The sequence below is a fragment of the Apodemus sylvaticus genome, chromosome 18 (assembly GCF_947179515.1).
Source record: "Apodemus sylvaticus chromosome 18, mApoSyl1.1, whole genome shotgun sequence".
NCBI classification, from domain to species: Eukaryota; Metazoa; Chordata; class Mammalia; order Rodentia; family Muridae; genus Apodemus; species Apodemus sylvaticus.
In genome coordinates, this window is record NC_067489.1 from 20057612 (window position 1) to 20082810 (window position 25199).

The window sequence follows — 25199 nt, forward strand, 5'->3', positions numbered from 1 at the left end:
CCATTAAATGTTCCTTCTCTTGAATAAGTACAAACTTGGCCTTCAGTGTCTCGGCATTCTTCCTCGGGCTAGGACTGGCCACCGTAAGTCAGTCACCTTGGCTGCAGCTTTCAGTGGCCAGCACTGGTACCTCTATGTAGACTTTATCCTGGGTCAGAACACTCTATCCAGCTTCCTGGTGTCATTGTCCAGGGCATCTCTCCTAGCTGGAGCTGGCAGTGTCCTGCTTTCCACTCTCGAGTGTCCTGCCTCTCTTTGCACCTGGTAGTGTGTGGTGTGTTCTCTCTTCCGTCTGCCTGCTTGCCCTCTGACTGTGGTCGGTGAGGCTTCTAAGACACCATGAGTGTCTTAGTCACTCTCAATTCCAGTGCCTTCTCCTGTGCTTATCACCTTTAAAGATATTTTCCAACAATTGTTAGGTCAGTGCAGTGCCACCCAGCTTCTATCTCCAGCTGAACCTACTGGAGACCGCTGGGGCCTCTGTCCGAAGAGGCAAGGTCTGAATCCGGACTCTCGGCTATCTATCCTGTGGTTCCTTCTCCCTCCCTCCTCCCCTCCCTCCCTCCTCCTCTCCCTCCCTCCTCCTCTCCCTCCCTCCTCCTTGCCTTTCTTTCTTTGCCCTCCCCAATTCTCTCCATAATTTATACTACCATGAGGGTTCATTCAGAGAAACCAAACACAAAGTGTGTTTGTAAAGAATACAAAAAGAAAAGAATAGGAAAATGTCCATTTCTGAAGAGAGATAAGATTCAAATCAATTCCTTCTAAAAGACAATTTTTTAAAAATAATCATCTTTTCATGGGCCTTTCAGAATTTCCACAGAGAATGCTACCACAGACCTGTGGAGTATTAACACTTCCCTGGCACACGAGACACACCAAGCAGTACCCCACTCAAGCACACCACACCCCAGCCACAACTAAGCTATCCAACCATAGCCCCCCAACCCTAGCCTACTCCACCCCAGCCCAGACAACCTCAGCTCAGCTGAGCCCACTGCCCCCTACCCAAGCCAACTCCACCTCCCCTCACCCAAGCCCCCTCCTCCCAAAATGGACCCAGTGCCCAACTGCAGTGAGGAGAGCTCAATTTTTTCACCCACAGGCCAAGCCAGCTTTCCTTACTCCTGCCCTGCCCTGCCCTGTCCCTCCCCGCCCGGCCCCGCCCGGCCCCGCATGTTTAAACATCCCCTCCCTCTTCAACCTTCCTGCTTATTTGCTCCGATGCTCTGTGTTGTGCTCAATAAAACCAAAATGTCAGTGAGAGGAAGAGGAGTGCTGGATTTCTGGATGACTGACAAGTGGCAACTGGATAGATAGAAAGGAGGACGAGAGAACAGAAGGAGGAAAGGGGGCATCGTCTCCTGGCTTCTCCCTTCTTGGGTAGGAGTCCTTAGACAGCATGGTTCCCGAGAAAATAATGCTTTTTTCTAAAGCCAGTGACAGGCGGAACCTGTGTGGCCTGTTTTCATCTCAGCCAGGGCTTTGTGCGGTCCACCTCAGCTGGCGTGCGAGCCTTGCCCACACGTCACCCCTCCTCTAGCTCGGCCCCTCGCCTCCCTGCCTGGCCTGGGCAGAGCTCACACGCAGCAGGGACCTTCTCAGTCCCTCTTTTACATTCTTTGTGCTTCCCTGCCTTCCGCACAAGCCTCTGGACCAGTGCCTGTGCAAGCGAGGCATTCCAGAAGACCTCGCCGGCCGGGCCACCCCGCCAGCAATCCTGCCTGTGCTTACATCTCCGAAGCAGTCATCACCTTCTCTGTCTGCACAGCTCACCCCAGGGGTTACGTCTCCTTTCCCTTTGATCTCGACAGGTGGCCTGTTCACCCCCTGTATCAGGGTGTATTTTAGAGATCAATCACTTAAGTAGCAACTATGCTCTAGTACAGCTTTGATGTGTTCCTAGCCTACATTACTCCTTCAAAAGTGCTTATAGATCTGCTTAAAATAGCACTTTTAGAGGCTAGACAGATGGCTCAGCAGGTAGGAGCACTTGCTGTTCTTGCAGAAGATGCATGTTCAGTTCCCAGCATCCACATAGCAGCTCCAGACCATCTGGACCGCCAGTCTCAGGGTTCAAACGCCCTCTTCTGGCCAATGTGGGCACTGCATCCCTGTGAAGAAAGCACTATATAGGTCTGGAAGAAGTCATGGCCACACACTGGGCTTGGGACCTCAGACATAGGCCTCCTTCAACAGTTTTCTGTCTCTGTATGAGATGTCAGCCCATGTAACTCTAGCACTCTCTTATGCTGGCCGTATGTGGGTGTGCCGAGCCTGCATCCGTGTAGAAGTGCCTGAGTCTACACGGCACACCACACTGCCTCCCTGTAACCAGGACTCGTATCGTGATGATTGTGTTGCTACCAGATGTTCACCTGCTGACCTCCACTTTACTCATTGTCACACAGGAGGACCCTGTTCCAAATGGTCTCCAGGCACTGCCTCTGTTTTATGCTGCTACCATAGCAATAAATGTCTTTTCCATCATGTACACAGGAGCACCAGGTAAGACCCCGCCCACCATGGAATCTTAAGGCTACAGGAAGGTATTATACTTGAACAGCATTGACTTGCTTTGGAGCTAGTCCTGGTATTGGCTAATAGTAAAAGGCATTGTTCACAGTCATTATGGGGTAATAGAAAAATAATAAGTAATAAATATATATATATTCGTTTTAAATACCAAGACGCTACATGAAACACAAAAACAACAGGCTTTCAGGTTAAATCCCATTCGGCCTTTCCCCAGCTGTGTTGTCCCAGCAGCCTGCTGACAGCCTTGGAGCCTGAGCGCATGCTCTCAGGCCACGGGGTCAGTAGGTCTGTGTATCACACAAAGGTCCAGTCGTCAAGGATGGGGGAGGTGGGTCAGCGTGGGCCACAGCTGCAGACTCCAGGGCATGTCAAACCATCAGTCCCGGAACTGGTGATGGCTGTACCTGGTTTCCTATCCTGGTTTAGGGGTGGGGTGGGGAGCAGAGAGATGTGTCCCTGTAGTCCCCACACTTAGGCAACTGAGGCCAAAAAGTTGCTTGAGTCACCAGTTCCAGGAATGCCTCAAATATAATAATTAATGTCAAAAAACGACTCTCTGTGTGTCTGGTCCTTTGGAGTCATGAGCACCCGCTTCTCTTCTGTGTGAGTCCTATAAAAACCTGAAGTGAGAATATTTTCCCACAAATGTAGGGAAAATTAAAAGACAGGATATCATAAGACTTGCTGTCACATTGTAACAAAAAAAAAAAAAGAAAAGAAAATAAGGCCAATAAAATGTCTTGATGGTAATAAAATACTGAGTTTATCGTAAGCCAGACACTGGAGAGACATGCCCTACTCCATATGTGTCCCCTTAAGAAACAGACTGTAATTGTCCTTACCTAGTCATGGATACTTTTCCTGTTAGTTTGGTTTTAGTTTTGGTTTTTTGAGACAAGTTATCTCCATGTAACCCTGATGTCTTGGAACTCACTATATAGGCTAGGCTGGCCTCCCAAGTGCTGGGATCAAAGATGTGTACCACTACACCAGGCCTCTGGATATATTCTTGCCAGAACAGTTGCCCACCCCAGACACCAGCTCTGGTTGGTACTGGGACTACAGAATAATAATCTGCAGACTCCTTGTATAGACTCTTAATCTTTCTAATGATGGAGATGACTCTAAACACTCAGCATGTATTCAATATAGAGATAGACCATCAAAAATACGGGAAGACATATATTTAAGAGAATTTAGAGAAAGAATTTGCTAAATTCCACACGTGCCAGGTAGCTTAAGCTATCCTACAAATCAGCAAAAATCATAACTGAGACACTGGGTCCTAGGCTAGGTGCCCGGTGGGAATTCTGGTCCTTCGCTTTGCTGATCACATTAACTAATACCCAGGGTTGGTTCTGATAAATCCATCTAAAGATCAGCTCTGTGGATTCCTATGATCTATTTCTCACAACAATTGTGAAGTATTCACAGGGTCTGTAATGCGTCACCAACATATAATTTAGTTTTCCCAGAATGACTCACTGTACTGGCAAGATGGTTGTCTTAGCCAACATGCAGAACATACGTAGTACAACGATAGGTAAGAGAACAGGAAGACAGGTGGATGTAAACACTGGAAAGTTTATGATAAAATTACAGCTGTCTCCTGACATTTGGAAAAACTAGGAAGCAATAGTAGAAGGCAGAAGAAGAATACCGCCCAGTGACATACAACTGCTCTGTCAGAGTGAGGACCACAGGCTGACTGCATCCGCACTGCAGCTGGTAACGTCAGAAGCAGATTGTCTGGTCTAGCACTGGGTCTAGTCCTCTGCAGTCTGCACTTCCACAGGGCCTCATGTGACAGGTCAGGCTCCGTAACACTGGGCACTTTCTTATCCTCTTTTGAGGCAGGATCTTGCTATGTTGCCCAGGCCAGTCCAGAATTTCTGTGATTCAGTGATGCTCCTGAGGAGCTGGTCCCACAGGTGTGAAGCCCCCTGACTGATCTCTGCTTCTGCCTTAAGCGTTACCTACCTCACTAGAGTTTTCAGGGGTGGTGCTCCTAAAAAGTTCTGACCAGGGGTCATCACTCCATGTGTGAGAAGTGTGTGCGTGCTGGTGTGTATGTGTGTGTTGTGTGTGTGTGTCTATGCACACGCAGGGACACGCATGGCACAGCACATACGAGAAGGTCAGAGGTGGCTTGTAGGAGTCGCCTTCTGAGGTCTCTTGTTTCTGCCACTGCACAGCTACCCCAGGCTCACTGGCCTGGGAGCTTCTGTTAGTTGTCCTGTCCCTCCCTACCACCTTTCTTCTACAGATGCTGGTCACTACAGCGTGCATTTTGTTTTGCTGTGTTTTTAACGTGGGTTCCAGCATGGGGTGCAGGTTGCACAGTGAGTACTCTTACGCCCACCCCTCGCTGAGCCCTGGCTCTGGCCCTGCTCGCTCCTTTCTATCAGCAAAGGAGTCCTCAGACACAGCCCAACCCGGTCTCTAGCTTCGCTAGAGAAAACCTGTTCTTGAGGCATAGCTGCCACAGCAGTACCGCTCCTCATTCCCTCCCTCGCTCCTCCTCAGCATCCTCTTTCTCCTCCCCTACTTCTTCCTCCATCCCCTCCTCCATCCTTGTTTTGTCCTCCTCCCCATCCTCTCTCTCTTCTCCACCTTCCTCTCCTATTCCTTCTCCTCTGCTTTCTCTTCTTCCGTCTTTTTCCTCCATCTCTTCCAGCTCTGTCTGCTTCTCACCCAAGCCCAAGGAAGTCAGCTCACTAGAGCAGCCATGGCCGGGGCAGTGCCCGCTTCCAGGCTCTCTGCAGCATCCAAGCTGTGGAGAAGCAGAAGCTGCAGTGGTGGCCAGTGCTGGAGACGAGACTGTCTCCAGTGGCCATCAAGGGCTAGATTCAAAACAAAGTTCTTTAAGTTTACTTTCCTTCCAGAATATTTACAAACGCAGCCTGGTGTAAGAACACCGCTGCTGCATCTTTAAAACTCCAGCTATAGAACAAGGCAAGAAGACCCTGTCTGTCTCAAAAGCGTGACTCTCTTCCTCACGTCCTGCATTCTTTTACACACGTGGCTCTTCTAATGCTTTGAAAACGTTGATCTAAAATAGAACAGTACATAACCGCTTCATTTACCATTTGAGGCGATATAGCAAAGATCAGGCAAACCTGCGTACGCATATGTGTGCACACATGTGTATGCACATGTACTACAGTGGGGCGGTGCCCACGGTTATTGTTGTATGATAAGTGAAAGCACAGAATACAGCGTGCCGTAGAATTATGGCTCGCCAAGTAGGCAAACCTCTGGAGCCTGGCCTGGAGCTCACTGTGTAGACCAGGCTGGCCCCTAACACACAGGGCTCCACCTGTGTAGCCCAGGCTGGCCTCTAGCACACAGAACTCCACCTCTGCCTCCTGAGTGCTAGAATTAAAGGTGTGGTGGCCATTCCCAATGAAAAGGAACTCTTTTTTTATTTTTCTAAAGTGAAATTTTTTTGCAGACAATATCTTCTGATTACAGTTTCCTCTCCCTTGTATCTCAAATTCTCCCTACTTCCTCACCCATCCAATGTCAAGCCTTTCTCTCTCTCTCTAGAAAACAGGCGAACCAATAAACCAGAGTTAAAACACACACATACCCACACAAACACACAAAGCACAAGAAACACAGATACACACACATGCACACACAAACACAAAATAGGAAACCATAATATAAGCAAAAGACCAGTACGACAAAAAAAAAAAAAAAATGCCCATATGAAGCCGTGAGACCAAAACGATTACAGAAATACCCTTGAGTTCATTTTGAGTTGGGCATCAAGTGCTGGGCGTGGCCTCCCTCAAGTGCGCTTTGTATCCCAGTGAGACTTCATTGGAAACAACCAGTTTTTCCTTTGCTAGTGGTTGTCAGTTGGAGATGGCTTCCTAGTTAGGGATGGGAGCTTCTGTTTACTTCCCCTCAGTCTGTCCAGAGAGATCCTGTGTAGGCTCTGTGCATGCTGCCACTGTCTGTGCGTCCATAGGGCTGGCAGTCCTGCTGTGCCTAAAGATACTGTTCCCTTGGAACTTGTCAACCCCTCTGGCTCTTACAGTCCTTCCAGGCCTCATCCACAGAGCTGCCTCAGCCCTGAGGGGAGGGTCTGGATGGAGTCACCCCATTTAGGACTGAGTGTTCCAAGGTCTCCCACTCTCTACGCACTGTCCAGTTGTGAGTCTCTTTATTAGTTCCCATTTCCTGCAGGAGGAAGCTTCTCTGATCTTGGCTGAAGAAGGCTCTGATCTGTAGGTGTAGCAGAACATCATTTGAAGTCATTTTGTTGTGGCATTCCTTTAGCAAAATAATAGCGCTTGGTTTTCTCCTAGGCCCCTGGCCTATCTGGTCTTAGGTTCTTGACCACCCAAGCAGTGTCCAGCACGGCTTCCATCTCATGAGGTGGACTAAAGCCAAGCAGACAGTGGCTGGTTACCCCACACTGTTGTGCCACTATCGCACCAGCATATTGGACAGGTAGGTCAGCATTGTAGACCTCAGACTCTGTCGCTGGGTTAGTGTTCACCTTTCCCCTCTGCTGGTGTGCGTTAGGGGTTAAGGCTCTAGTTAGACCCGGCTTGACATTTTTGTGTTCAGTGAGATATGTAGGAATTGTCTTCAGCAAAAGCCTTGGCATAGCCCAAGTTTACTCCTGTTTCCATGGGGCCCCTTTAGCCAACACCACAATGAGATGTAACCCGTTCTTGGCACTGATGGATGGTGTCCGTTGGGACTTTCTCTCCCCCATTATTTGGTGAGTCCATTTGGATTTCTTTTTTTTTCTTTTCTTTTTTTCTTTTTTTTTTTCAAGAAAGAGAGAGAGACAGAGACAGAGAGAGGGAGGGTTTCTCTGTGTACCCTGGCTGTCCTGGAGCTCACTCTGTAGACCAGGCTAGCCTCAGAGATCCACCTGCCTCTGCCTCCCAAGTGCTGGGATCACAGGCGTGTGCCACACCACCCGGCTCCATTTGGATTTCTGCAATATATGTATATATTAAAATGCTTTGACTGTAATAGATTTTCATATGACCTCAAATGGCCCTCGGTGTTACTTTTCTCTCTTTGTATTTCACCCCTCCCCCTGCCTTCCAACTCTTAGTAACACTCTCTATCTAGAAAGACACACAATCAACAATCTCCCCTTTCCCTGGAAAGGGTGCTCAGTCAAGTGGTGCTCAGGAGACCGCATATTTGCTCGTCATACAGCTCACTGTGGTCTTGATATTATTTTTGAAAGCATGTATCATATGCAAAAGTGTGGAACCTGCATTGTGTCAGTGACAAGGATGGGTGTAGGGGGGTAAGCAGTGGGGAGAAGACTGACCTGGGCTAAAGCCTTGCTAGTTTTAATACGTTTATTCTGTAGATTCTGTTGATGATTATCATAGGTACAAAATGAGATGCAAAACAAAATGTCAGTGAAATTGATAAAAATTCTGTCATTTCTTCCCTAAATGATTTGAATATGCCTCTGTTCCTTGGAGGGTTCGGAAAAGCACTAGGATGTCTGAGGTTAGCACAAAATCACTATTTATCCTGTCTTTGCTGGTTTGAAAAATGAGAGGAGCTGAGGTGAGAACGCATTTAGCGGTGTGAGCTGAGAGCAAGTGCGTGCCAGGCTTGCACCCCGGGCCCTGGCAGCCGCTCCTGGCCGAGCGGACACAGCCATTCAAGCTGTGCCCTACTTTGTCCATGCCCAGTGGGAAACGGCTCCGTGCCTCAGTGCCCCCCTGAACTCGTGATTATCTGAAACAGTTTGTGAGCCTTGCCAGGACAACCCAATGTGAAGTATTTTGCCACACATTTTGCTGTCTGGGAAGCAGCCCGAATTGTATTTAGAAGAAATTTTGCTCAGTGTGTACATTGGTTCAAGTGTTTTCCTTTTTTTTTTTTTTGCTTTTTTGTTTTTCTTGAGACAGAGTCTCGTGGGTACACAGAGCCCCATGATAGAGTTACTGTGTGTGGTTTATCGAGCTGCTCTAGGATCAGGTTCAGGGTCAGAGCTGGAGAGGGGCTGGGCTGGGCTGTGGAGTTAGCACAGGACAGCCCGAGGAGGTTCTAAACCCATGGCTCCCCACTGTTCCTGGAGTTTGGGAGCCAGCTACTAACCATAAGCCATCCAGGGAGATGTGGGGTTTGCTTTTAATATTTGTGAACATTCATTCTGACCTCCTGTGTGTGTTACTCGTTTTATAGCCTCTTATTGTTATAAAAGTGTATAATACTTTGAGCTGACTTGCTTGTACAAAATAGTTAAGGCAACATTAGTAAAAGTATCTTTCAACATCAAAAGTGCCTCTATGCACAAATGGCATTCTTTACTATGTATTTTTTAAATTACTAGCAGTGTGTGTGTGTGTGTGTGTACGTGCGTGCATGAGTGTGTGTGTGTGTGTGTGTGTGTGTGTGTGTGTGTGTGTGTGTGTGTGTGTGTATGTGTGTGTGTGTGTGAAATGAAGCCTGCTGGAAAACGGGCCCAAGCCTCTGGCTTCCCACTGCTGGTCCTGGTTCTCGCAGTTCCTGGAAGTTGATGACCAGCTCAGCATTACTACTGTTTGTTTCTTTCTTTCTTTCTTTTTTTTTTTTTTTTTGGTTTTTTGGATTTGGTTTTTTTTCGATACAGGGTCTCTCTGTGTAGTCCTGGCTGTCCTGGAACTCACTCTGTAGACCAGGCTGGCCTTAACTCAGAGACCCGCCTGCCTCTGCCTCCCGAGTGCTGGGATTACAGGCTTGAGCCACCACCGCCCGGCCTGTTTGCTTCTGAGCATAAGTAGGCAAGCAGTGCAGCCAGCCTGGTGGAATGCATTGGGCCCCACCTCTCCAGAACTGGTTCTAACCACATATTGTGTGCAGGACTAGATGCTGTAGCTGTTTCACGGCTCCCTAACAATTCACACTTTGGCTGTTCTAAGAATTCTTGCTATTAAAAATAGTGCTGGGGAAAGATGTGGAGAGCTGGCTCAGAGGTCGGAGCTGTTCTGTTCCTCCAGGGGACCTGAGACGGTTCCCAGCACCCATGTCCGGTGAATCTCAACCTCCTGTCGTAGTCAGGGTTTCCACTGCTGCAGTTGAATAAGTTGGGGAGGAAAGGATTTATCCAGCTTACACCTCCACCGCACTGTTCATCATCAAAGGAAGTCAGGACAGGAACTCACACAGGACAGGGACCTGGAGGCAGCCGCTGATGCCAGGCCATGGAGGGATGCTGCTTACTAGCTTACTCCTCATGACTTGCTCAGCCTCCTTTCCTATAGACCCCAGGACACCAGCCCCAAGATGGCATCACCCAGAGCGCTGGGCCCTCCCACTTCAGTCACTAACTAAGAAAATGCCTTACAGCCTGAGGTATTTTCTCACCTGGGCTTCCCTCCTCTCAGCTAACACTTCTGTCATAAGTTTACAGAAAAACTTGTGTCCACTGGCCAGCACCCTCCTGTAATTCCAGTTCAGCAGTACCCAACACCTCAGACTTTTACAGGAATGTATACTCACATGTGTGAGACTGCATGTGCGTGTGCACGCACACACACACACACACACACCTTTTAAAAACTAGAGCTAGGGTAAGATATTCATTTATGCCTATCTATATAGAGACATAAATGTGTGAGCATACATGTTTAAGTGTCTGTAGATATTTCTGAAAGGTACCTGTTGGCCCCAGGGACAGAAAATAGCTACAGCACCAGGGCTGAGCTACAAGGATAAAGCGCTAAGCCTCGGTCCTGTTACTGAGGCACCTGCAGCCCCACCCTAATTGCTACTCGCTGCTTTACTGGCTTTTGTCGGAAAGGTTTTCTGGGTTGTGATTCCGTAAATTGACATTTTGAGGAAGTATCACATTTGAGGGCTGATGTTCTTTAAACAAACTTTTATTTGTGTAAGGTCTTTCCTTTATTTGGTTTGGGGTTTTTTTTCTTGTTTGTTTCATTTTGGAGTTTTGTTTTATGAGACGTGATGAAATGACCCTCCACCCTTTGCTGCCCCATTTCTGGGATGTGCTACCATACCCAGGGCTGTATTTATTTCTAAGCCAACTCTTAAAGAAGGTCATGCATGTGACCAGGGTTTAACAGTGTCTGTATGTCCATGGATGTTCTTACATCTGTCAGATGTAATAGAGCTGCTGGTGAGACTCAGAAAGGCAGCCCAAGCCTGCAGGGTCTGCAGAGCCACCGTGTCCAACAGCAGGAGGGACAGTCTGTGAGGACAGAAGACCGGGAGCACCACATTGGTCCAGTCAGCTTAGATACTGACACAGTATATACAGTAAAGTGTCGTGCCAGACTTCCTAGGCTGACAGTGCCAGAAAAGTAGCATTTTAATAATTCCTAACAAGCAGAAATTCACAAGACATAATATGTCTGAAACACAGCCCTGCTGTCTGCCCCCAGGTGTGGAACACGTGTGGTTTGGTTTCATTTGCTTGAGGTTTTTGTTACATACAAACCTAGGCTTGCTTTGGCGGGGAGGAGGAGAAGATAAGTTGCGTGACAGGGCCAACCGTGCCGCTCTCTCTGTCTGTGCAGTGCTGGGTCTGTCGCTCCCCATCTGGGCCATAGCGCTCATCTCCTTCGGCGTCGCTCTGCTGTTCGCCTTCTTCGTGTGGCTGTTCGTGTGTCCGTGGATGAAGAGGAAGATAGCGGGTGAGCAGTCTCTTCTTCCACATCGCAAAGCTGTTCTTGATTCCTGAGACTTCCCATGTAAACAAACAAGTATGTTTAAGAGTAGAGGAGCCAGAAGTGGCACTGGTCACTAGGACGGCCCTGGGACGCAAGCTCCGGCCTCTGGCTCAACACTTCTCTTTCCGGCTCCTGTAGTTCCTTGGTCATTTGTGACCTGCGTAAAGATCATTATCTGTTTCTAAGCATGACCCTAGGTTAACAAATACAGCCAAGTTCTGTCAGTTTGATAGAAAACATTCAGCTTCGGGGAAAATGATAGTACATTATGGCAAGATTGGCTAAAATTAAAAGACAAAGTCGTCCAAGTGAAAATAACTTGAATGCTTATAGATTCATGGAGTACTGGCTGCAGAGTGGGCCCGGGGACATGTCAGTTATAAATGAAGAGTGAGTGAGCCAGAAGACCCAGTGTAGTCAACGGTTTGGTTTTCCTAAATTAATTTGTAGATGGAAAATAAATTGAATTAAAACCCCAGCTACGGGGCTGGAGAGATGGCTCAGTAGTTAAAAGCATTCACTGTTCTGTTGAAGGTCCTGAGTTCAATTCCCAGCACCCACAGGGCAGCTCACAACTGTCTAATGCCATCTTCCCGTGTGCAGATATACATGCAGACAAAGTGCTCATATAAAGAGTCTTACTATAAAGGTTATGCCCTACTTAAAAATTAACTGAAAATGTACCATAAGTCGAAATGTTAAAAAAATTTAAAGACTTTTTTCTGTGGGTAAGAACTTTCATAATCTTGGTTAAGCAAAGACAAAGGTCTGACACCAAACAGTCCACAGAAGAAATTTACAAATTCTACAGCATGAAAATCGGAAACTTGCTCTGTGAAAATATGATTAAGGAAAAACTTGAATCATGAAAATGTTAAGAATTTTTTTAAAAAACTAAAACATGAACAGATATTTTTAAAATTTATTGTTATCATTTTAAATCATGCATCCACATGTGTCTCCATGTGGGAGTTTGTGCACGTGAGCACAGAAACCCCTGCAACAGGAGGTAGAGGAGTTTGTGAATGCTGAGAATCAAAATGGGGTCCTCTGGAGGAGCCGTGGGCTCTGAGCTGGCTCTTCAGATAAAGCAAATATTCACCCGAGTACTCCGTTCACCCGGGTAAAGGTGCCGGTGGCCTATGGGCCCATGCAAGGTTTCAGCGTCACTAGCAGTCAAGGAATACAAAATGAACTGATTGTCTGAGGTGTCACGTCACACCTGTTTGAATGGGTTTTTAACACACTAGCATCATGCTAACCAGGAGGAGAAGAGGAACAGAGACAACCAGCCAGAACCTTCAGGCAGTGCTGAGAGTAAAACAGGACACAAGAGACAGCTTGGGGGCTCTCTCAGAGCACATATGCACTGGACGTAAACATTCTCTGAACCATTCCTAGGTATTTCCCCAGAGAAATAAAAACCTAAGGTCGCACAAAAGTATGTTTAAAACACCTTTATTGAAGTCACCCAGGATAGAACCACACACACACACACACACACACACACACACAGCACACACAGATTACCCAGAACGGAATCCTCCCCTAACAGGTAGATTATCCACAGAAAATGAAGGGGTGACTCCACAGTCAGTGCTCAGCTGTAACAAGAACCATCTGCCACTTCTATGGCAAAGGCGATGCGCTGAGACGCACTTCACCTACAAAGCTTTCTGAAAAATGCAAAACCAAAAGAAAGGTCGAAGACAAGACGAACGGTTGTCTCAAGTGGGGCTGGGCAGAGGTCTGACTGCCTGGAGTACAGGTAGGACTTGGGGACTCCTCACATCCCCACCATCCCCACGGTCCCAATTGTTGTGGTCCTTGTAAACACAGAGCCGTGGACACGTGAACAGTGCTTACAGCACCCGTATTGAGCCGCTCACAATGCCGATAACTCCCATTGCGGGGAATCCAATGTGATGCCTCTGGCTTCTGCAGACACCGCATGCGTACACGCACACGCACATAAATAGACATAATTCAGGATCTAGAGGAGATGGCTCAGAGGTTAGGAGCGCTTGTTGCTCTTGCAGAGGACAAAGGTTTGGTTCTTACGCCAACATGGACGCTCACAGCCACCTGCAGCTCCAGAGCCCGCGACCCAGGCTCCTTGTTTGTTTTGGAGTAAGCAAGGTCTCTTTGTTTCTCATGAGCAAAATAAGGTTTACTTGTTTCATAGAATCTGATATGATAAAAGAAATCTGAGACCAATAATTATTGTCGAGGAAAAAAGAGCAAATATGCTAAATAAATACCTTTGAAGACAAGCATGACATTTCAGTAACTGTGAGGCTAGGCTTCTGGAAGAGTTGTAGATTTATAGACTGTCAGACCTGGGGGAGACCTAGTCGATCAGAGTTAACTGTCTTCTGCTGGTTTTGGATGTAGTCGTAACTCAGGTGTAAGTCCTAACCATTTAGTCAGTAACCATCTTCAAGATCATTGTTAGAAGTTTCTATTTTATTTCCTCAGTATAGCTGTAGCATTCTGTTTCCGAGGCAAGTATTAAAGTATAAAGAGATATGTTCACATTCTTAATTTATTTTAAGAAGAAAAAGAATACATCTCCCAAACCTGTGCTTCCCCCTTCCTTCTCTCCAGGTAGATTAGAGAAGGAGAGTGCTCTGTCCCGCGCTTCCGAAGAGAGCCTCAGGAAAGTACAGGAAGCTGAATCCCCCGGCTTTACGGAGCTCCCTGGTGCCAAAGCCAGCGATGACAGCGCTGTCCCCCTCACCAGCCTGGCTGGGGAGGCTGTGGGGGCCTCAGAAGGCACGTCAGCAGGGAACCACCCCCGGGCTTCCTATGGTAAGGCTAACCTGGAGAGCTTGGGTACAACCCAGAACACCTCCTCAGGAGGTGACCAGCCAGGCTGAGCGTGGGGACACAAGTGACCCCAGATTGCATGTTGTTGTTTTGTTTTGATGGACAGGGATCCAGCCCAGAGCCTTGTGCTTGCCAAGCATGTGATCTTCCACTGCGTGGCATACCTACCCCCACCTCAAATAAGCATCTCCTAAATCCTTTTCAGGACGGGCACTTTCCATGACTCACGGCTCTGCAAAGTCGCCCATCTCCAACGGTACATTTGGCTTTGAAGGCCACATGAGGAACGACGGCCACGTTTATCATACTGTACACAAAGACTCAGGCCTCTACAAAGACTTGCTGCACAAAATCCATGTAGACAAGGGCTCCGAGGAGAAACCAGCTCAGGAAAACAACTACAGACTGCTTCGTAGGAACAACAGTTACACCTGCTACACGGCAGCCATCTGCGGGATGCCAGTGCACACCACCTTCAGAGCCACAGACACCTCCTCTGCCCCCGAGGACAGTGAGAAGCTGGTGGGTGACAGTGTGTCCTATTCCAAGAAGAGGCTCCGCTACGACAGCTACTCCAGCTACTGCAACGCAGTGGCTGAGGCTGAGATTGAGGCCGAAGAAGGTGGTGTGGAAATGAGGCTGGCCTCGGAGCTGGCGGACCCTGACCAGCCTCACGAGGACCCCACGGAAGAAGAGAAGGAGGAGAAGGACGCCGCGGAGGTGCACCTGCTGTTCCACTTCCTGCAAGTCCTCACTGCCTGCTTTGGGTCCTTTGCTCACGGTGGCAATGATGTGAGGTGAGTGTCTTAGTCAAGGTGTTACTGCTGTGAACAGTTTTTATAAGACACCATGACCAAGGCAAGTCTAATAAAAAACAACATTTAATTGGGGCTGGCTCACAGGTTCAGAAGTTCAGTCCACTGTCATCAAGGCAGGAGCATGGCAGTGTCCAGGCAGGCATGGTGCAAGAGGTTCTACATCTTCATGTGAAGGCTGTTAGTGGAAGACTGACTTCCAGGCAGCTAGGATGAGGGTCTCATAGTCCACACCCACAGTGACACACTTACTCCAACAGGGCCACACCTTCTAATAGTGCCACTTCCTAGGCCGAGCAAACACAAACCTCCACAGTGAGTATCTTTACTCATTCAACAACTGTACAGTAAGGTCTGCCGTGTGCCAGGATACGAGTCCCCGCCGCTGGACAAAGTGGGGCCCAGACAAGTGAGTAGCATGTTAGTGTGCGCAGCAGCCCGACGCAGGAAGGGAGCTGCCGCACTACCTCACCCAGCAGCATGGGGGGCTCACTGAGTTGGCGCTAAAGCACTGAGGGGGCCAGCCGCGTGGCCAGTGCAGGGAGAGCAAACAGGAGGCACGGACGGTGAAGTGGAGCAGGAAAACTTGGACAGGAGAAAGTAGAAACTGTGAATCAAGTCATAGCATAGCCATGTAAAGGAGTTGTGTTCTGCCAGGCAGGGTCCTGTGCAGCTGCAGTCCGGGGCCTCTGAAGGCTGAGGAGGGTGTATGCTTGAGCCCAGGAATTCACGACTAGTAAATGTGTAAATGTCGCGAGGAAATGTCGTCCGCTCAACCTCTGGGGACGGGGCCTGAGTTCTGTGAACCTCGCTTGCTAGAATGCGGGAAGCCATGTCATAACAGCTCTGCAGGCACAACAACAAAAACAAGTGTGTTGTTTTGGCTTTAGCCCCTGGAAGATAGACAAGACAGACTCCCCCTTCTTTGGCCAGTGGCACATGGTTCCCATCCTTCACCTGCTACCCGGAAACACTGGTGATGCCGTATTGACGCAACGGCCACGTAACGTTCTCTGGATCGGGACAGGAGTGCTGTGGGGGCTGCTACCTCTGGGGGACCTGCGTCAGTAAGCCTTGGAGGGCCCCTTGTGCAGGGATAGGACAGCCTGGGGTCTTCCCAGAGGGCTGCCTGGCAGGGCAGAGAATGAGGGGTACTTAGGAGTGGACACTGTTAGCTGGCAGCAGGCCTCCCTCCATGAACAAAGCCTCGGGAGTTCAAACTCTGGCTCCAGAGATCAGAAAAACATGCTCAGAAACTACTATTCCCAAAACACAGTAAGTGCTTAAGATGGCAGAGCAATCGCTTACAACTCAGGAACTGTTGTTGAGGCTTTGAAACAGTGTCATCTGGTTTAAAAAAATTCTCTCTTTGCTCTCTCTGCCCCTTGTGCTCTCCCCCCACCCCCTCCACGTGATCATGGCCGGCCTCCACTCCACTTCTCTACTCTCTCCCCCTCTCTTTCTCTGCCACTAACTCCCATCCCCTACTCTGAATAAACTCTATTCTATACCAAAAAAAAAAAAAAAATCTGACAACAGAGTCATCTGGGGAAAGGCTTATCAAGTTCCTGTCAGGACATCTCTCTGAGCTAGGTAAGTGGTGTCCTTGAAACGTGAAGGGACCCACCCAGCACCACACAGGGCAGAGCAGATTTGGAAGCCAGCCCATGCCGACCCTCCGCACACTGTCTACACAGCTGTGCCAACCAGGGCAGGAGCTAGATCCGGAGAGGCCACTGAAACTCATGTCAGAGCTCTGACGAGACTGCCAGAGGCCTGGGGGGCGGTGGTGTCGGGAAAACACATGATGGTCTAAGCAGTGACCGCAGGAGCAACAGTGCCCAGTTCCCGGACAGGCGTAAGGATCTGTGTCATCAACAGTGGCCATCATCCCGACTTGTCTGTCCACACCAGCAGCTAGAATCAGAAGGAGTCAAAATGGCAGTGGAGATGATGGAAAGGGAGTTGAGGGAAAGGTAAAAGAGAAAGAACTTGGTTGTCGAATTGACTCTGTTTTTTTTTTAAGTACCTTTCAGAACCTTGTAATTGTACTGAACACTGCTTAACTCTGCCTAAGATAGTTAAGATGATCAATTATCTGGAATGCCATTTATATTCAATAAAAGTCATTTATCACCATAGTAGATTACATAAGCTACTATGCTTCGCTAATTTTAAAAACCGAGAAGTCACTATATATTGTGTAGAGTGCTGTGCCTATGTCTAATTAACCTTTTTTTTTTTTTTTTTTTTTTTTGTGGCAGCAATGCTATTGGCCCCCTTGTGGCTTTGTGGCTGATTTATCAACAAGGTGGAGTCACACAGGAAGCCGCTACTCCAGTCTGGCTGCTGTTCTATGGAGGAGTTGGCATTTGCACAGGTCTCTGGGTTTGGGGCAGAAGAGTGATCCAGACCATGGGAAAGGATCTGACGCCCATCACCCCGTCCAGGTGAGGCTCGGGTCAGCCTGAGGAGGCGGTGCTTAGTAGATGGGCCTCACTGCAGAAGCCAGCCTCCTCCCCACCAGTCAGCCTCTTCCTCATCCTGCTTCCCTACACTGGCCAAGCGAGCAGGAGGGTAAATTACGGGGCTGCTGTAGTTCCCAGTCTGTCCACAGTTGGTCTAATGCAGTGTGACACAGGCACAGACTGGAGCCCAAGGCCTGCCTGGCCACACCCACTCTCCTACTCTAGTTGGCTTTCTGTGGTTAAAACACCTGAGGTAAGTTTTTAAAAAAGGACAGGCTAGCCAGTGGTGGCACACACCTTTAATTTCAGCACTTGGGAGGCAGAGGCAGGCGGATCTCTGAGCTCGAGGCTAGCCTGGTCTACAGAGTGAGTTCCAAGACAGCCAGGGCTACACAGAGAAACCCTGTCTTGAAAAACAAAAAAACAAAAACAAAATAGGACAGATTCCTTGCAGCTTACACTTTTACAGGTCCATTTCAGTTTGTCCTCATTCTTCAGGTCGATATAAAAGTGCACAGCAGGGTGGAAACCTGTGTCACAGGAAAAACAAAACAAACAAAACAAAAATCCACCTCACAGCCTGCAAGCAAAAGCAAACAACAGGAAGGCCAGAGTCCGACACCCCTCAAGGATACGCCCCAGTGACCCAGACACCCCCACTTAAAGATTGCCTCCCAAAGGCTACCACCATTCTAGGGACCCAGCTTTGACATGCAGGTCTCTGGGGGGCACAAACTCCAAAACATGCTACCTGCCTATCTCTAAGTATTCAGGCCCTGAGATCTGTCATCCTCCAGGATCTTTAGGCTATACACATCTGAAGTCTCCTGGTTAGTCATTCCAGCCTGTGGATGAGTGTTGAAGGTTAACTAGCAGGTCTCAGCTTACACAATACAACTGAACTTCAGAACTGTTGTAGGAAATCGGTTTTTTCTCCGTGTTTCTTTTTTAAACATATTAGGGATTTCTGTTTCCTTTTGTTTCTGATTTTCAGTTTCCCCATCCTTAAAATCCATCCTAACAAAAGGTTGTTTTAGAGGACTCGATTGAAGAAAAATTGGTCATCTGAAGATTGCTTTTCTGTAATATGTTCACACATTGTTTAAGCTGAGAACCTAGTTTTTCCTTTGCCCCTTTAGAAATGAGTAATTTATCATCTTCCTGCACAGCAGGAATTTCTGACCCAGTTGCACACTTCAGGTTGGAAAACATGTTAGGAAAACAAGGTCGTCGGGCGTCAGCTGCACAGCTGATGCCCTGCCGCGAGCAACAGTGTCTTGTTCCTCTGACGGTCATCTGGCTCAGGCAGCCGTCCAGAACCAGCTTACAGAATGTTCTGGCAAGGCTTGTGTAGCCACAGGGTGTCAGCAAGGCCACACAAAGAGCTCCTGTGACGCTGTCTTCCTGCCCCCCTCCCACAGTGGCTTCACTATAGAGCTGGCCTCCGCCTTCACCGTGGTGATCGCGTCCAACATTGGGCTTCCTGTCAGCACCACGCACTGCAAGGTAGGCGTCTGTCAGCCAGAGCGCCGTTCTGAGGGGCGGCAGGTGGGTTCGGTCTGGAGGAGCGACTACACCGTGTGGTTGGTGTGGGACAGCCAGGCCTGTTTGTTTCCCTAGAACCCCCCCTCTAATCCTTCCCGATCCCCAGCATGGCACCTGCTGTTGAGGCCGTGCTTTCTCAGCACCAGTGGGAGAGCCTCCACTCGCCCTCTGCCCCTCACTGTTCCCACCTGCAAGTTTCTTTTGAAGTCGTGTGTGCACTGGGCCTGACTGCAGGTTCCCATGCGATGTGCCCTCCGCTTCCTGCCACTGCACAGAACTGACCTCAGAAAGTATTTCAGAGCAATTATAAGATGTGGCTACTGTGTTTCCCCTTACATGATGCTCGGGCTGACACCATTGCCTTAGAGTAGGTTCTAAACGAGGGGCAGGAGGAGCTCCTGATGCTGGCTTGATGTTAGAATGTCCAGTTATTCACAGGTTCGAGTCTTCACTAGTGCTCTATCCCTCCTGATTGTAATCAATCAGTAGGCATCACCATAACAACCAACTCAGTCGGATGTATGAGACAGATAGATCCCCATGGGCACTGCTGGAAGCGTTCTCAAGACCCTTTGAGAACACTAGCACTTCCCCAGCCTCCCAGATGAGGGAGGAAGCACAGCGAGGTTAAGAAGATTCCCACCCCGGGGCTGGCATGGTGCTCTGCCATTCCCCTCCCTAGTACATGGAGGAAGATGAGAGACTGGCACACCCACCGCTCACCCACGGGAACTGCTCCAATTTCGGTTGTTTTTAAAATAATGAAAGGTCCTTGGGAGGCTCATGATGGAGTGTGTGCCTGGCCCAACTGAGGTCCTGAGTTCAGTCCATAGTGCCACAAAAAATAAAATAAGTTATTAAAGAAGCATGGATTCACGGAAATCCGTCAACAAAACCCAGGGTAGCCTATGAAAATAGCCACTTCCTGCTCATCACTTTGACTCTGAGCTGAGGGAGTCCCACTGAGGAGGCGCTCTAAAACACACGCTCTCCAGAGGAAAAGGCTGCTAGCTAGCACCTCGAATTTCCATTACATTTATTTGTTTACTTATTCTGTGCATGCGTACTTGTGAGTTGTGTCTACAACATTCACGTGGCCATCAGAGGACAGCTTGCAGGACACTGGTCTCCCCTTCCACCATGTTGGTCCCAGGGTTGAACTCAGTTCATCAGCCTTAGCTGCCAGCTGTGTGGGTGAGCGCCTCTACCCACTGAGCCCTCAGCTGCCCACTGTCCGCCATTTTGTAGGCATAAACAGCCACATTTGCCTGGCGTCCCTAGCTGCTTTTACCTATTAGCTGGCTTCTCCACAGTAATGGGAAGTGCTGGAATATAAGTCACAGCCATTGAGGAAAACTACCGCCTAGCAATTCCAACCTCTTCAGAAGGAGACTTCATCAGGAATATGGAGGCTGGTGAAAGAGCAGCAGACAGCATGACTACCCTGTGTTGTGTGGAAATGTCACAGGGGACCCATTATGTGCACATCAGTGCACACTGATTTTAAAACTAAACTCTCAAGTCGGGCATGGTGGTGCATACCTTTTTTCCAGGGCTCAGGAACCAGAGGTAGGGTAGGATCTCTTCGGTGTGAGGCCAGCCTGGTCTATATAACAAGTTCCAGACCAGCCTGGGCTACATAGCAAATTCTAGGCCCACCTGGAACTTACATAGTGAGACCCTGTCTCAAAAAAAATTGATTAGCTCTTAACTAAAAAATAAAATTAAACTTCTTCACCTTGAAGTATAATTTGCCCAATATTTATAGAATAGGGACATTTTATTAGGAGGCTTATACCTAATTTGTATAAGACCTTCACAACTGTCTATGTTACTGTTACCAAAGCGTCTACACTAACCACACAATCAGTTTTGTTTCCTTGGAGCAGTAAGTAGCACAAGGATGAGCTGTTGTCATGAGCACGGCCTGCACGCGGGACCACAGTGTATGCTATGCAGAAAGGCCTGGGGAAGCTAACGGAGGAAAGGGACCCACATCCAAGATGAAAATACAGAACCTTCAGGCTTGACCATCAACAGTAGCCTGTTAGTGTCATCAACGGGGCACCACTCACGGGACCTACGTTGTCGCAGGGGAACACAATGTTTTTACAATAATTCTAGCAGGAAACAAGACTGCTGAGGTGGCTTAGTGAGGGGAAGGTGCTTGCCACCAAGCCAGACACACTGAGCGCTAACCCGAGGACCCACACGGGAGAAGAAAGGTCCCCGAAGTGCTCCTCTGGCCTCCACATGTGTGCTGTGGCTCGCACACCCACATGCAGTAAATAAATATGAGCCTAATCATTTAAAAATATAAGGAGATGTAAGGAGCGTATATGGTGAGGACTCGGGCATATGCTGATAGGTAGGAAGATGGGTGGGGTGGGGCACGCCGCGAGACTGGAGAAAGGCTATATATAGACCTCAAAGGCTGCCCAGCAGGAATGTCCTCGGAACTTTTTTTTTTGGATATTTTATTTACATTTCAAATGTCATCTCCTTTCCTGGTTTCCTCCCTCCCGGAAACCCCCTATTCCATCCTCCCTCCCCTGCTCCTCTGAGGGTGTCCCTCCACCCACCCTACTCCCACCTCCCCGCCCTTGCATTCCCCTACACTGGGGCATCGAGCCTTCCCCCATTGATGCCCAACAAGGCCATCCTCCGCCACATATGCGTACCATGTGTGCTCCTTGGTTGGTGACTTAGTCCCTGGGAGCTCTGCGGGGTCTGGTTGGTTGATTTGTTGTCCTTCCTGTGGGCTTGCAAACTCCTTCAGCTCCTTCAGTCCTTTCTCTAACTCCTCCTCCCGTGCTCAGTCCAATGGTTGGCTGCGAGCATACACTTCTGTATATGTCAGGCTCTGGCAGAGCCTCTCAGGAGACAGCCATATCAGGCTCCTGTCAGCAAGCACTTCATGACATCCACAATAGTGTCTGGGTTTGGTGACTGTCTATGGGATGGAGCCCCAGGTGGGACAGTCTCTGGAGGGCCTTTCCTTCAGTCTCTGCTCTACACGTTATCTCCATATTTGCTCCTGTGAGTATTTTGTTCCCCTTCTCAGAAGAACCAAAGCATCCACCCTTTGGTCTTCCTTCTTCTTCAATGTTCTCAGAACTTTACAGAGTGAAACCAGGTTGAGAGCATAAATTATGGAAACTATAAAATGATCTCTATAGAAAACTACTGTGGGGCTCGGGTCACATGGTGCAGGCTGATGATGTCATAAACAACTAAAAGTCGCTGTCTGTGAAGGTGTGCCTTCCTCTGTGACCTTGTTCCTACCAAGCCGTCTCTGCTCCTCCAGGTGGGCTCCGTGGTAGCCGTGGGCTGGATCCGCTCCCGGAAGGCTGTGGACTGGCGCCTCTTCCGGAACATATTTGTGGCCTGGTTCGTGACGGTGCCCGTGGCCGGGCTCTTCAGTGCTGCTGTGATGGCCCTCCTCATGTACATATGCGGTCTCTTCCCCTCCAGCCGGTGAACGGCTCTGGGACTCCCGCCTCCGCCCCTGCTTTGTCTGACACACGCACACCCCTTCCAGATGGCTTCCCGCCACCCCTGCTTCTGCAGGCCACAGTTCATCTTGCAGAATTAACCTACCTACTGTACATAGTAGCATACATCAGGCCGATGCCCGAAGGCATGATATGGTGCCATCACTTATATTAACTACGTGTTGTGTACCTAGACTAGGGAGCGTTATTTCAAACAAACTCAGAATGAAAGTGGAGGGTGTTGCCTAGAACACAAGACTCTTAATTAATTGTACATAATGAGTTCAGTGGTGATGAGTGTGGAGTATAAAATCCCTTCTTAAATACACTGTAACATAAGTGAGACACGGTACACCTAATGCAAACCTGGGCGGGGCTCAGGGGCTCAGGCCCTCCTGTGGCCGCACAGCCCCGGACAGGTGTTCACAAGTGCTTTCTCTGAGGAATGCGTTCCGAGCTGTGTCTGAGTCACTGGGTAATGCACCACGATGGCTTTTGTAAATACTTAAACTGTAATTTTAACGGTTTTCTTCCCTTACACCTTTTTGATTGGAGAATTTTGGAAAGTACCAAAGAAATAGGGGATAACTTGCCAGTGTTACATCTTCCTGTTGTTTGTCTCCCTTCCCACCGGCCATGCCACGACAGTGAATCTGGTCACATTAGCCAGGTGAGCTTGGAACTCAGCCACCCACCAGCAGCGGCCGCACGGCTGCCCCACCAGATACTGGTAAGCTTGTTCAGTGGCCTTCCCTGTCACCAGCGTGGATGACACACGGCAGTGGGGGTGTAGAATTAAACACTACATACATATCAAGTCCAACTCCAGTGTCCCTCCCTGCCGTGCCCTGCGACCTGAAAAGCAGGCCTCTTGTTGCAAATATTGAAGCCGGTGAGGTTCTTGATGGCCGCGGATGCTGCAGACTCGGGGCTTAGAGAGGCACTGGCGAGGGCACTGGGCGTGGGGACTTTTGAGGCCTTTTCTCTGTAGACCTTCCGAGGCTCTCCTGTGGGGCCGCTCTTCTCTTCTGACGGTGGGAGAGAGTCAGGATGACTAAAACGTTAAGAGCCTGAAACCATGGAAATGCTGCTAATATTTTTATATTGACATACATTTTCACGGTACTTCATTGTAATTTTTTCATTAATCAAACATGTTAAATTTATAATAAAAAAAGTGCCCCTCAAAAGCTTACTTCTGACGTCTTTTTCTTTCAGAGTTTTCACAAAAAGAAAAACTATGCAATTTGGCCACTTGTAGTTTCCCCTACATCTTACTACGATTCCATGTTTATGCAGAACCCATACACAAAACTAGAAAGGGGAAGAGTGACACACCTCTGTCAGCAGGCAGGACCATATCCATCCGTCCTTCGCGATGAGAAGGTCTGGCCAGGCCCCTGGTAAAGGGGAGACCACAGTGCTGTGTGGAGTTCGCCTGCTTGGCTCTTCGCTTCTGCTGCCCCCACTGCAGAACTGGTCTCTCCTCAAGCTGGGACACTCAGAGCGAAACCTTTCACATTCTCAACTGTGGCCGCAATGTCACCTAACAGCTGGATGGGTGATGGATGAGAACCACCATCCAAGTGTGCTGGTGTCACCACCACTGCCAAGTCTGAAACCCTCTCCTTGATAAAGCCTCAGGAAACTCAGCCTCCTCTCAGATTTATTGGTGAGAAAACAATAGCACACGTGTGAGCAAACACTGCAGGACAGACGGACAGACAGCCTGCCTGCACTGTGGTCCCTGCCCTGGAAGGGCCACCTGAGCCCCTAGCAGGCAAACTGCGGAAGCTGAGTCCGGGGCAGTGAGGGACTCTGGTGAGGCCATGCTTCCCATGCAAGGTGAGAGACGAAGCCCAGGTGGGGCCCAGGTGGGGCCGCCCCGGCCTCCCGGCTATCTGACAGGAGATGTCTACTTTGTATGTCACCCCAGGACAAGAGGAAAAGCCCACTCCATTTTTTTGTTTGGTTGGTTTTTTGTTACACAAGGTTTCTCTGTGTAGCCCTGGCTGTCCTGGAACTCACTCTGTAGACCAGGCTGGCCTCCAACTCAGAAATCCACCTGCCTCTGCCTCCCAAGTGCTGGGATTAAAGGCAGGCGTGCGTGCGTGCGTGCGTGCGTGCGTCATCACTGCCCAGCTTGAAAAGCCCACCCCAAAAGACAACTTTAATGCCAATGCCCAGAAAAGGGTTCCCATGTGTGATGAGGGACCCAGGCAAAGGGAGCTCCTAAGCCCCCGACACCTTTGCGTGTGGTCAGAGAAACTTCCCATGCAAAGGAAAGCCACCCGAGGGACGGAAAGCCGTGCTCAGAGGAAGAGCCTCATGCCTCACTTTTCTCTCTTCCCTTTCCTGAGAGTCTGAAGTAGTAAGTGGGTCTCAAATACAGGATGCAGCCCTGGAGAGAGCAAACAACCCTCTCACAGGGATCACCTAGGACCATCGGACAGCACAGATCTTATTTATATTATGATTCAGAACAGCAAGATTACAGTTATGAAGTAGCAGCAAAAATAATGTTATGGTTGGGGGGAATCACCACACCATGATTAGAGCCGCAGCATTAGGAAACTGCTCTAAACACAAAACTAATCTTCAACAGGTAATTTTTAAGTCCTTTCCTCTCAAGCAGCAGAAGAATCCATCCCATAAACTGGGTGTGGTGACAGTTTTGAATCTAGCTCTCTGGAGCCCCAAGGTAGGTAGATCTCTGTAAGTTCCAGACCAGCATAATCTACATAGCCCAAAGCCAGAAGAGGGAACTGTCACAATTGCACTTCCTTAGTATTTGAAAGTGTGTGAAATACTGATCTAATGGTGCTTTGTTGCCGCCTTTTA

At 48.9% G+C, this 25199-nt stretch overlaps 1 protein-coding gene across 1 annotated transcript in view; it reads left to right on the forward strand.

Moving 5' to 3' along the window:
* The window catches only part of Slc20a2 (solute carrier family 20 member 2), an 88518-nt gene extending 64978 nt beyond the window's left edge, over positions 1-23540 (forward strand). The window contains exons 5-11 of the mRNA XM_052161905.1: positions 2412-2508; positions 11055-11171; positions 13815-14018; positions 14242-14833; positions 17116-17301; positions 18741-18825; positions 22172-23540. Of these exons, the coding sequence (XP_052017865.1) occupies positions 2412-2508; positions 11055-11171; positions 13815-14018; positions 14242-14833; positions 17116-17301; positions 18741-18825; positions 22172-22345 (1455 nt within the window). The 3' untranslated portion in view covers positions 22346-23540. The remainder of the gene's footprint in view (positions 1-2411; positions 2509-11054; positions 11172-13814; positions 14019-14241; positions 14834-17115; positions 17302-18740; positions 18826-22171) is intronic.
* The last annotated feature ends 1659 nt before the right edge of the window (positions 23541-25199 follow it).